The 12284-nt window shown below is 29.6% G+C and overlaps 2 protein-coding genes across 3 annotated transcripts; both read left to right on the plus strand.

The window, feature by feature from the left end:
- The first annotated feature begins 216 nt into the window (after positions 1-216).
- Positions 217-7221, plus strand: LOC146721870 (E3 ubiquitin-protein ligase SIAH1). The gene is made up of 5 exons (XM_085486162.1): positions 217-840; positions 2560-2918; positions 3000-3239; positions 3315-3507; positions 3643-7221. Exons 2-5 carry the CDS (start codon positions 2690-2692, stop codon positions 3818-3820), a joined length of 840 nt encoding a protein of 279 aa, XP_085342288.1. The 5' UTR covers positions 217-840; positions 2560-2689; the 3' UTR covers positions 3821-7221.
- A 1163-nt stretch (positions 7222-8384) lies between these two features.
- LOC114936437 (retinol dehydrogenase 13) lies at positions 8385-11195 on the plus strand. Of its 2 annotated transcripts, none has more exons than XM_085486161.1 (7): positions 8385-8685; positions 9009-9174; positions 9356-9464; positions 9549-9863; positions 9962-10169; positions 10257-10362; positions 10607-10865. In XM_085486161.1, the coding sequence occupies exons 1-7, from the start codon at positions 8489-8491 to the stop codon at positions 10652-10654; spliced, it is 1149 nt and encodes a 382-aa protein (XP_085342287.1). In that variant the 5' UTR covers positions 8385-8488; the 3' UTR covers positions 10655-10865. The 2 variants fall into 2 exon arrangements, with proteins under 2 accessions (XP_085342287.1, XP_085342286.1); XM_085486160.1 differs by lacking the exon at positions 10607-10865 and adding an exon at positions 11012-11195 and having other exon boundaries at positions 8390-8685.
- The last annotated feature ends 1089 nt before the right edge of the window (positions 11196-12284 follow it).

Raw genomic sequence — 12284 nt, forward strand, 5'->3', positions numbered from 1 at the left:
TGTAAGGACTGAAAATTCGTCTTAAAATTGACCTAACAAGTACAACAAATCTTTTTGCATCCTAATTTCACACAAAATTGTAATATTTTTTATTGTCTAATATATATATATATATATATGTATATTTAACAATCTTATTAGTAGCTTTATCCTTCGAGAGAATCAAACATCGATTCTCTTCTTCTCAATAGATGACGCTGTATGTCTTTTCAATGTTTCAGCATTTAGCATGGCATTCTTCAAGTATACACACAGTATGCAGTCGTGCACGACGAGTGGCACCGAGTAATTCGTTGGTGTGCGATTTCTACAACTTCAGCTTCACGAGAATCGAACGATCTGAAATTCATCTGCGACGAAGGAGAAGAAGAAAGAGAGAGAGAGAAAGAGAGAACGTCTCTCAAACGACGATGCCTCACCCAGAATCGGCAGGGATGCCGTCGCGATCAGTCACGTTGCCTCGACGGCTGCGGGGATTCGCGATGTAGCCCTTCTTCCTCCACCTCCTCTTCTTTCTCTCTCACCCCCCCCCCTCCGCAGTTTCCGAGGAAAACATTCTCTCTCGCGTTGGTATCGTTGTAATACCCCGATCACATCGATGCGTCGTCACGCAACGTCGTCGACGGGAACAACGCTCACGGATCTGGACCGCCGTGCCGAGTCAGCTGCGATTACCTGCATACCTCCTCACGGTCCTCATCATCGTCATCGTCATCCGCAAGAAGTGCCTTCTCTCGATTATTATCAGTCGGCCGCCCGATCGCACGGAATGTTTCGGCTGTCCCGGCGATGAGCGCGATGATCCTACCTATGTGCATCTTTATATAAGTCTGCGCCTCGGTAAGTGACAGTTGTAGAAATTATATATATATATATATATACATATATATATATATTATCTCCTAAAAGGGAGACAGGTGTTCGTAAAAGAGTAGAAGGAAAAAGTGTGAGGAAACAGGTATATAAGTTTGCCGAGCTTCGATTTCAACGCCGATGAACACGAATTTTCTATTTTTGCTCGTGTGTTGTGTGGTTGCGAAAACATGATTCACGTGAAAATGTTCTTTTCTGCATACTTTTGTAACATCGAAATAATTTAATTTGTTAAAATATATCGATTTCGATCGAGTAATTATGTCTCCATTAAAAGGATTGTAATTATAATACAAAAGAAAATGTGAAAATATATATTGTAGTTGTGTTCCTATTTTCTATAAAAAAAATCTTAATTTTAAATTAATTGAAAAGATGGACGTAAAGTTATTTAGAACGATTCTTTTCTGATGAAATTTTATGAATAAATTATTTTATATTTTTAGGAATTTTATAAAATATTTAAAACTTGATACTCTGAAAATTCTTCTTGTTAAAATCATTTAATTAAAAAAAAAATTAGAATAGTGATTAAATATTGCTGTAGTACAAAATACCTATACAAGGATAATCAAGTTTTTGCAGAAGAGTTGCGATAATAAATTGCTAATTGCCCACGAAATTCTAACTTGTCCGCAAATTTTTGCGATGTGTCGAGTAAACAATGTGTATATATGTATATATTTCCATTGAACGGTTTCGGATTGCATAATGGGTGGAGATGTGTCGTCGTTATTGCGATTGTTTAAAGTTTAAAATTTAGATATGTATAGTATCATTGAATATCATCAGACACATATGTAATTAAGAAGTGGTTAATTATGCCTAATATTTGTGCTGAAACTTATTGTTAGCTTACATAGCTGTGATATTCATTGAAATAATGAGGTAATATACCATATATCTTTGTTGCAACTACTCTAATAATTTAACATGATAATTAAAATTATATTAAAGTGATGAAAAGAACATTAAATATTCATAAAGTTTCGGTAAACTTGCATAATGTGATTTTCAGTGAAACAACGAAATCTGACAGTCAGAGTGACAATCGAAATGTCATCGGATATCAGCTGATTCATATATATTTAATTTACTGGAATTATTAAATCTATTTTCTTTCACATGAGAATATTTTATATATGTATAAATATTATTATTAATAATCTAATTAGTAGCAAAAAATTATAATTCAAAAATAGATATTAATTCTGAAATACTTGCTATGTCAATTTCATACAATTATTTTTTCTTTGTATTATTTTACAAAAAAAGAATTGTAATGATAATATTTTTTCACACACACATACAAGAGATATATTTGATTTTAAAAATAAAAGATTTTTATTGTTAGATTCTGAAATTTTAAAAAAGTAAAATGTATCAAATATATAATATTTATATACGAGAAAAAGTTATATTCTAGAAAGGAAAGAAAGTATTACATATCCATAATACATATATGTATATTGGATAGAGACGTATTGTGTATACATATATGTACATGTAGCTCCAATATACATATGTATTTACAGAAAAAGAAGGGATAAGCATCTGTCGAAGGGGAGGAAATACACGTGTATAACTTTGTATTTAAAACGCGAGTAATTGAGGGTTAAGTTAGATATTTTTTTTTTTAGTCAACAATCCGAGTGACTCACATGGATATATTGTGTGATTTTTCAGAGATGTATCGATTAATTATACATACAAGAAAAATGCATCACGATTGCTGATGAAACAGTGCAAAAACAAAGAAAAATCGTCGTCCGAGTGATCAGACTGACAAACTTTGATACATAACCTAGAAGATATAATGTCCCAGCTGAATATCAGCACGGGTAAACGAGGCAGGGGGGTAGCGAGTACCTCCGCGTCGACGGTGTCTGCGTTGAGCAGTTCCACCGATCTGGCGAGCCTCTTCGAATGCCCCGTTTGTTTCGACTACGTGCTTCCACCGATTTTACAATGTCAGAGTGGGCATCTCGTTTGCACAAATTGCCGACCAAAACTCTCCTGCTGCCCCACATGCAGGGGTCCGCTAGGTATACAATTATTTTCTTCATTAAAATTGTAATTGAAATTATACGAGAGTCATATTTAACAAATAATGTGGCAATGCGCAGGTAACATCCGTAATCTGGCTATGGAAAAAGTGGCGAGTAATGTGATGTTCCCCTGTAAATATTCTACCAGCGGTTGCACAGTTTCACTGGTGCATACTGAAAAGGCAGATCACGAAGATGCATGCGAGTTCCGTCCATACAGCTGTCCTTGCCCAGGTGCGTCCTGCAAATGGCAGGGATCGCTGGAACAAGTAATGCCGCATCTTATTATGAGTCACAAAAGTATTACAACTCTACAAGGTATTAAATTATTGTCATTTGGCTTTACATCTTTGTTTGTAATTTTGTATATATTGTTCTTTGTGTGTTCTCTAGGAGAAGACATTGTTTTTTTGGCAACTGATATTAATCTTCCTGGAGCTGTGGACTGGGTGATGATGCAATCTTGTTTCGGCCATCACTTTATGTTAGTCCTTGAGAAACAAGAAAAGTATGATGGACATCAACAGTTCTTTGCAATTGTACAATTGATCGGTTCGAGGAAGCAAGCAGAAAATTTTGCTTACAGGTAATAACATTATAATTCATTGTTGTATTTAATGGAAAACAATTTAGAGAATTTTAAATAAATTCAACATCTGTGACACATTTTTATATCAAGTATTACTGATGGTGATTTTAATTAAATTATTCTGCTTAACAGATTAGAATTGAATGGTCATAGAAGACGTCTCACATGGGAAGCGATGCCGCGCTCTATTCACGAGGGTGTATCGTCTGCGATTTTAAATTCTGACTGCCTTGTATTTGACACCTCTATTGCTCAGTTATTCGCTGACAATGGAAATCTAGGAATTAACGTTACAATTTCTATGGCCTGAGGAAAGCCAGAAAAATCAGTATAAAAAGAAGAGAAAACAATTTTGCAGACATATCGAGCAGTCTTTTGGATTATGGGTGCGATAAAAGTACTTGAGGGTAGGACTGCCCGTTATGCACAGTTAACAGTTCTTTTTACGTTACCAGATGAATATTAGCAATACAGAGATGTTAGGAAATGTTTGGAGTATGTTGATGATATGCAGCGTTCAAATGCTCAGTACAGGATCGCCGTCGAGAAGCTTTAAAGTGTATTTGTGTGTGATATTGATATGACACTCACAGAAGCAAATATAATAAACATCTTTTTGATATATCCATGCTGTGACTTTAAAGCTTTGACACAGTATAATATCGAATTCCAAAAAAAAGTACCTGATAATTCGCGCTATTGTCATATTACTCTTATTCATTTCATATTAAATTTTCATTTATAATTTTTTGAAAAGGTATTACATGCATTATTGAATTCTATTGACATCTTTATTTGATTTACATTTTAACATTTTTCACGACTTGGCAAATGCAAACATTTTGCTAAGTATAACATTTCACAAATTCATTATGAATCTCATCATTCAGTTATTGCGTTTGCTATTAATGTACATTTTTATATCGCTATTTATTTTTTCATTTGTGAAATTACTTTTTTTATGTTTGTAAAATTCTTGTTTTTATTTAAATTATTTTATTAAAAATATAGATATATATATATATATGTATGCGTTTTGCATATAATGTGATAACTAATATTTGACTTTTGCATAGTATGTTATTTATCATGATTGCAGATACAATATCATGCTTTTTGTGATTTTCATACACAAACACTGAAAGGCAGATCAGTTTTTTACGATCTAGTCTGAATATTTTGAATCAAGACGCTAATATTTTTACAACAATTAATATGGTGAAGAGCAATGTTCAATTACAGAAAAGTTCCTGTAAACAAGATAAAAAAGGAGGCCAAATGTGACTAAAGCGATTAAATGAAAATATAACATATGTTTATTTTAATATGTTATATGTTGGGAATACTTGCAAACCTTAAACTATTATACTTATCTGAAATTAAATTGATTTTTTAAGTGATATAAGTGAAAGAAAAAAACATTGCTTTGTACCATATCTAATATCTATTGAATTGATATTCTGAATAGATGTTTTCTTTTTATGTACTTGTTATGATACGTTTCAATGCTATTATAAATATAGCAATCAAACCTAAAATTTTCTTACGGCTCTAAAAATATCTTTTATTGATTCTTATAATTCATGCTTTTTGAAATACAATAGATTTCTTTCTTTCCAATGTTGTTTTGCAATTGACATTTATAAATTGTGAAAAGCAATGAAATATTTATACTAAAAGACAGAGCATTGAACTGCGTAACATAATCCAGTAAGACCATAATCCAATAACTAAGAAAATGAATTATGGGGAAGAGATTACTTTCTTCGGAAAGAAAATTTAGACTGAAATGTAATTATATGAGACGAGTAGGCTAAGTCTATAACAATTATATATTTTTCATAGATCGAAAAATGTACAACAGAGAGAAAGAGAGAGGAGCTTTACTTTCGCTAAATAATTCGTATAATGGTTAAAACAATTTTGTCAAAGGTTACTACTATTGAATTAATATTGCTATCAACTCAAATTATCGATCAGTTTAATGCCCTGTAACAATCATGGAAGAAAAGAAGCTTGCGAGCAAAACAGAAGCACTGTTGTAAATAAAACGCGAAAATTTATCATGTGATATAAGTAGTATGAATAATGTAAATCATAACATGCTGATATGTATTCACAATGTTGGAAATAACTCGAGGGAACCAAGTGCACGGTGTACACACACTGTATATGATTAGCGTGTATTATTAAGCTTATACAATTGTATTTACACACATCTATTAAACAGATGTTTAATTTTAATAGATTGAAATGAGAAGCGTTTGAGCGTTTTTGGCGGTTACCGGAAAAAAAGCAAAAAATGGGAAGTCGAGAATTTCTTTAATTTTAAAGTTGATTGTTATTCTGTATCGAGACTATAGAAATATCTTCCCAACTTTTAGTATAAAATGTAATTCTGCACTCGAAACTGCGAGAATTATTGCGTTCGAGAATCATCATATTAAGATTTTTATAATAAGAATAGTATAAAACACGGATATAAATCATTATATGAGATTTGAAAGAATTACAAAGAGACGCTAGATGTGATTTTTCTCTCCGTAGTGTAAACGTGACATTATGACATTATTAGATCACGCACACTGGACGATGATCTAATAATTTGAAAAGAACACATCACAATTGTTAAGCATTGTGTACATATGATAAGATTAACAATAGTATAATCCTTATTTTTTAACCAAGTAGTAATTTATTCTCTAGCATTCGAGGGTTTCATTGCAGTTTTATTAAATTTGATTATAAGGAATACATCTCTCTTTTTCATAAATTATATCATTTTATTTATATGATTTTATTTATATTTATCAAATTATGTGATGTGTAATTCTCTTAAAAGTGAAATTAATTTAATTTTATTGTAATTTATGAACAAGGAATAACATACCGAACTAGCTGATAAATATAAAATGTTGAAAGTTTTGGAAATTACTATTGTATGATATGATATTGAATGACATAAATTCACTAGCATTTCGTTTTTGGACGATTCTAATATATTTTCTTAAAGTTTGTAAGATTTATATTACAATATAACTTTCTCTCTTTTAAATATAAAATCTTTTAAAATTAAATGATATATATCAAAATATTTTAAAATTCATTACATCAGTATTTGGCTAATTAAACGTTTTATATTTAAAAGATTCTGACACATTCTTTGTATACGCTTTGAGCCTCCTATATTTATTATTGGTGCTTTCCATTTAGCAACACAAAACGACACAAACGTCATTCTATCTTTGTTCTACATTCTATAAGAATAAAGATAAAATGATGCTTGTGTCGACTTGTGTTGCTAAATGGAAAGCATCAAATATATATGAACTACATATATTGCAACTGCAATACGAACGATTTATATCAAATGTATTTGGCAAAAGCGTGACATATCTCAAATAAATTATGAGTGAACGAGAGTGTAGTGGATTTATCTTGTTTGATAATTTGTATGATACAATTATGAAATTGTGTAGACGAATAATTACTATAACTGCCCGATCTCTTAATGATGAATTTTTTTATGTTCTACACAATATCATAGAACAGCCTAAGGTGCTCATGTATTCGCAAATAGTATAACTGTCGAGAGAATAGCTTTATTTAAATATAATATGTATATACTTATTATATATGCATATTTATAGAATCTACCGAATGTTCAAGCCATGTATAAAAAAAGTATAAATAAAATTTTTTTTATAAATATTTTTTATTACATGTACAATATTACTTTTCCCTTTCCCTTCTCTGTCATACTTATATTCATAAATTGAAAAATTTATAATTTAAATAAAACGTAATTTAAATCAAATATATATGATAAATAAGAGGAGATCTAATAAATTTGTTACTATCAGATGTATTTGCATTCACAGCATTATGCATATTTCCGAAAAATAATTTTTTCCGATATAAGTAATATGTCTCAATATGCTTGAAAAGTCGTCTGGGTTAATAGGAGAATATATTTTGCAAAGAGGTAGTAGGTAGTAGCGCGGCAATATATGTCTAAAATATGTCCGAAAAATCATTTGAGTTAACAGGAAAATATATTTTGCAAAGAGGTCGCTATTAGGAGAATATATTTGCGAAGAAGTATTTCAAATTCGATAATGACGGTCGGTACATTATTCACGTCGGTAAATGGCCATGGTAAGTTACCATCGCCATTTACCGACGTGAATAATGTACCGACCGTCATTATCGAATTTGAAATACTTCTTCGCAAATATATTCTCCTAATAGCGACCTCTTTGCAAAATATATTTTCCTGTTAACTCAAATGATTTTTCGGACATATTTTAGACATATATTGCCGCGCTACTACCTACTACCTCTTTGCAAAATATATTCTCCTATTAACCCAGACGACTTTTCAAGCATATTGAGACACATTACTTATATCGGAAAAAATTATTTTTTTTACCTTATTTGTTTTAAAATAATGCTAAATAATTTTTACAAGTTAATTTAACTTTTAAATAAAAAATTACAAATATTAAATTAAAAATGACATAAATTTATATTTATCAATAAATTTTACATTTTTTAAATAATAATATAGTTAATATTATTATTATAGTTATTATGGAATTTGATTAGATTTTTATATAGTAGAGAGAGAGAGAGAGAGAAAGAGAAAAAAAGATGTACAAATGTGTATATGTAGAAAATAATCAAATAATTAATTATCATTATATTAATTAAATTTTAACTTAAATATATCTTTGAAAATGATAAAAATCTTAAAACTTTATATGTAAATTTATGTGCGGTTTGCGTTTTTTAAGTTTTAAAATTAAAAGAAAAAACTGTACAAGAAATTTTGTTGGGAAGATAATCAAAGTAATTAATTTTTCAATTCCTTATTTATTTCTTCTCGGTAAATTTCGGCCTTTGTTGTATAATAACAATTACATGCAATGTAAATGCATATTTTTGCACGTGTTGGGTTGCTTCGGAATATACCGACATGTTCATGCGCGGTGTTCCACTACACGCGGTGTACTTTTTGGTTAGGTTTTCTCTTGCTCTTATAAATTTAAATTATTTATTTACATTGTTTATAACTCTGTTGGATGGATCTGTAAAAATGCGTTGGTCACTTCCAAAGCCTTTTTTCTATGCTTCCGTAGCGGCGACTACTGTCGCCGTAGGATATTTAACTAAGTAAGTTGCTTGAAATTTTTTCAACATTTTAACAATATTAGATAAATAATATTGTTTAAAATTTTCCAATTAATTAATTAATTTTTTTACATTTACTTATATTTAATTGTAAAAGCTTTTGAATCTGAATATGGATAAATAAATAAATGAATGAATAAATGAGTGAATATCATAAATAAATGAATAAATAAATGAGTTTCTATAAATGTAACTGAAGATATAAATGATAAAAATGATTTGTACATTACTTTTTATTATATTTTTATGTGATATGTAACTCACTATGTAAGTCAATATTTTATTATTGTATATTAATATTGCAGAGATTATATGGGAGGTGTAAAATACACAGGCAAAGAGAGCTTAGTTAACAAAGTTGTCATTGTGACAGGAGCTAATACTGGTATTGGGAAGGAAACAACTTTAGAATTAGCCAAACGCGATGCAAAAATTGTTATGGCATGCAGAGATATGGATAAATGTGAAAAGGTATTTATGTTGTCATTAGTATCTACTTTCAAATTGTAAAAATAAGATAAAGTAATATATATATATAGTTTTTATATCTATATCTCTTACATAGAAAAGATATAGCTTTTTCTATATTATTATTATTACAAATCACTTTATAAAAATTTTGTATAATCTGATAATTTTTATTTTTGTACAGGCACGCCGAGATATTGTACTTGAGACAAAAAATAAATATATTTACTGCAGGAAGTGTGACTTAGCATCGCAAGAAAGTATTAGAATATTTGTTGAGCAATTTAAGAAAGGTAATTATTTATAAGTTTATTTACTTTCTAATTTTTGCACCACAATATAAATATTGATATATATCTTAATTATTTATGTTGCAGAATATAATCAACTTCATATACTTATCAATAATGCTGGTGTAATGAGATGTCCAAAAAGTTATACTAAAGAAGGTATCGAGATGCAGCTAGGAGTCAATTATATAGGACATTTTTTGCTCACAAATTTACTTCTAGATGTTTTAAAAGCATCTGCACCATCTAGAATTGTAAATTTATCAAGTACTGCTCATCAAAGAGGCAAAATAAATATGACGGATTTAAATAGTGATAAAGAGTACAACGCTGGTACAGCTTATTCGCAAAGTAAATTAGCCATAATTTTGTTCACTAGAGAATTAGCAAATAGATTGAAAGGTAATTTATTAATAATAATTATATGTATATAATTATAACTTTAATTGTAACTTTAATAATTTAACTTTATTATATTTCGCTATTTTTGTATTTTTCAGGAACTGGTGTTACTGTAAATGCTGTTCATCCTGGTATAGTGGATACCGATATAACGCGACATATGTCTGTATACAACAACTTTTTCACACGAATATTTTTGAAGCCATTGGCTTGGCCGTTCATTAGAGCGCCTCATCAAGGAGCGCAAACTGTTTTATATGCAGCGTTAGATCCTTCTCTAACAAATGTGTCTGGTATTTATTTTGAGTAAGTATCATCAAAGCAAGTTGACAAATGATAAATATAATAAGCATGATTAATATAACATTAATATTATTATCTGATTTATTATAGCAATTGTGAAATTAAAGAAGTATCCGATGAAGCCAAAAATGATAATCTGACAAAGTGGATATGGAAAGTTAGTGAAAAATGGACAAAATTAGATATGCAATCAAGGGTACAATAAAGATATATAGTTGTATTTATCTTATTTTGTTTTATGTTACAATATAAACATTTAATTATATTTTTATAATTTTTTAAATCTTATTTTATATAATTTTTTATCTTTTTTGTTTTATGTTATAATATAAACATTTAGTTACATTTTTATCATTTTTTAAATGTATATATATATATATATATATATATATATATATATATATATATATATATATATATATATATATATGTACATATAGAAGGTGAAAGTGCTTGTCGCGCAAGCGCAGAAACAACGCGGTAGTTAACCTTTCGTTCTTCCGGAAAAGTACATGTGGTACGTTGATTGGCTAAATATTTATCACTTTTGGATGCGTGGTAACCGTTTCGCGTCTGTCAACACAAATAACAAGTTTGAAAGGTTAAGAGTACCGTGTCCTTCTTGCCGCTCAGTTAGGAATTCCTAATATATTTATGAAGAGAACGCGAATGTGGTCACTCAGATTTATCCTGGGTTATAGTAAGTGATGTTTCAAGAACATACATATACATCTTGAAATATTTAAAGATTTTCATATCAGTTATTTATATCACTTATTTATTTATGCTGATTACTAATTAATTACTACTTATAATTAATAATCTTTTTTTGTATGTACACGCAGAATCGAACAAGTCATCACGATGTTGCAATGGAATTCAGCGGACAGAAGTATCAGGAAGATTGTGCTAAAGCCGGCAATATATACCAAGAAACCAACAGAACGCTCTACGTGTAACATTCTTATCAAGAAGTTAAATGTCACGGGAGCATCAGACAAAGATTTGAGAGAAGAGTATCATACCGAGATTCTCGATGGCAAAGGCGAGAAAGTGTTGGTCATAGGTGAAGCCAGTGCAGAAATTGATAGAAAAATCGAGAATGCAATTCACATGATGAATATCCACGAGAGGAGTCTCGTTACTATCATTATACCTGCAAAACAGTCAGAAGTTACTGGTGGATCTATAATGGTCGCGTTTGAGATCACATTAACTAAATGCGAGCGTAATAAACCAATCTGGGAGTGGAGTGCGGAGGAAAAATATGAAATAGCCCTGAGATACAAAGAAAGAGGTGTAGAATTATTCAAGGACTCAAGAATTACAGATGCATTTTATAAGTTCAGCAAAGCTTGCAAAATTTTGATAACATTGGAGCCAATATCAGATTTAAATTTAGACAAACAATTAGAATCTAATATTAATGATCTGAGACTTGCGCTATACAACAATATGGCTATGTGTCATCTGAGTCGAAAGAATTATAAACATACCATTGCTCTATGTACTAAAATATTGTGTAAGGATAAAAATAATGTTAAGGCTTTATATAGAAGAGGAGTGGCATATGGAAATTTGAGTAATAATGAAAATGCTGTAGCAGATATAAAGGAAGTACTTACCTTAGAGCCTAATAATAATGCGGCAAAAGAACAATTTAATATTTATAACACAAGATTACAGGAATCAATTCAAAGGAGTAATGATATGGTGAGAAAAATGTTTAAGACTAGTAAATTTTAAATATTGTATATATTTGAATTGATTGGATAGAATGTCTTAATTGATCGTGTGTAATCAATTCATTTGTTACATATATACTCTTCAGTATTGTATATATTTGTTTGCTAATTTAAGAAATAAAAATATATTTATTTTATAAATAGAAAAATATGTGAGAGCCTCTTATTTCTATTCACAATAACTTGTCATTATCTTAATATTTTACTAGTATTTAATAGAGTATATGACATAGAAGATTAATAACATTAAAAAGTGTTAATTAAATAATTTTTGTTACACACAATATTAGTATACAATGACTAAAAAACAAAAATGCAGCTAGTATATATGTGATACACTTTAAATAAATCTTTTTTATAATACAAAATTTTT

Source organism: Nylanderia fulva, unplaced genomic scaffold (genome assembly GCF_048542155.1).
Source record: "Nylanderia fulva isolate GAGA-0341 unplaced genomic scaffold, ASM4854215v1 Scaffold40, whole genome shotgun sequence".
Taxonomy (NCBI): domain Eukaryota; kingdom Metazoa; phylum Arthropoda; class Insecta; order Hymenoptera; family Formicidae; genus Nylanderia; species Nylanderia fulva.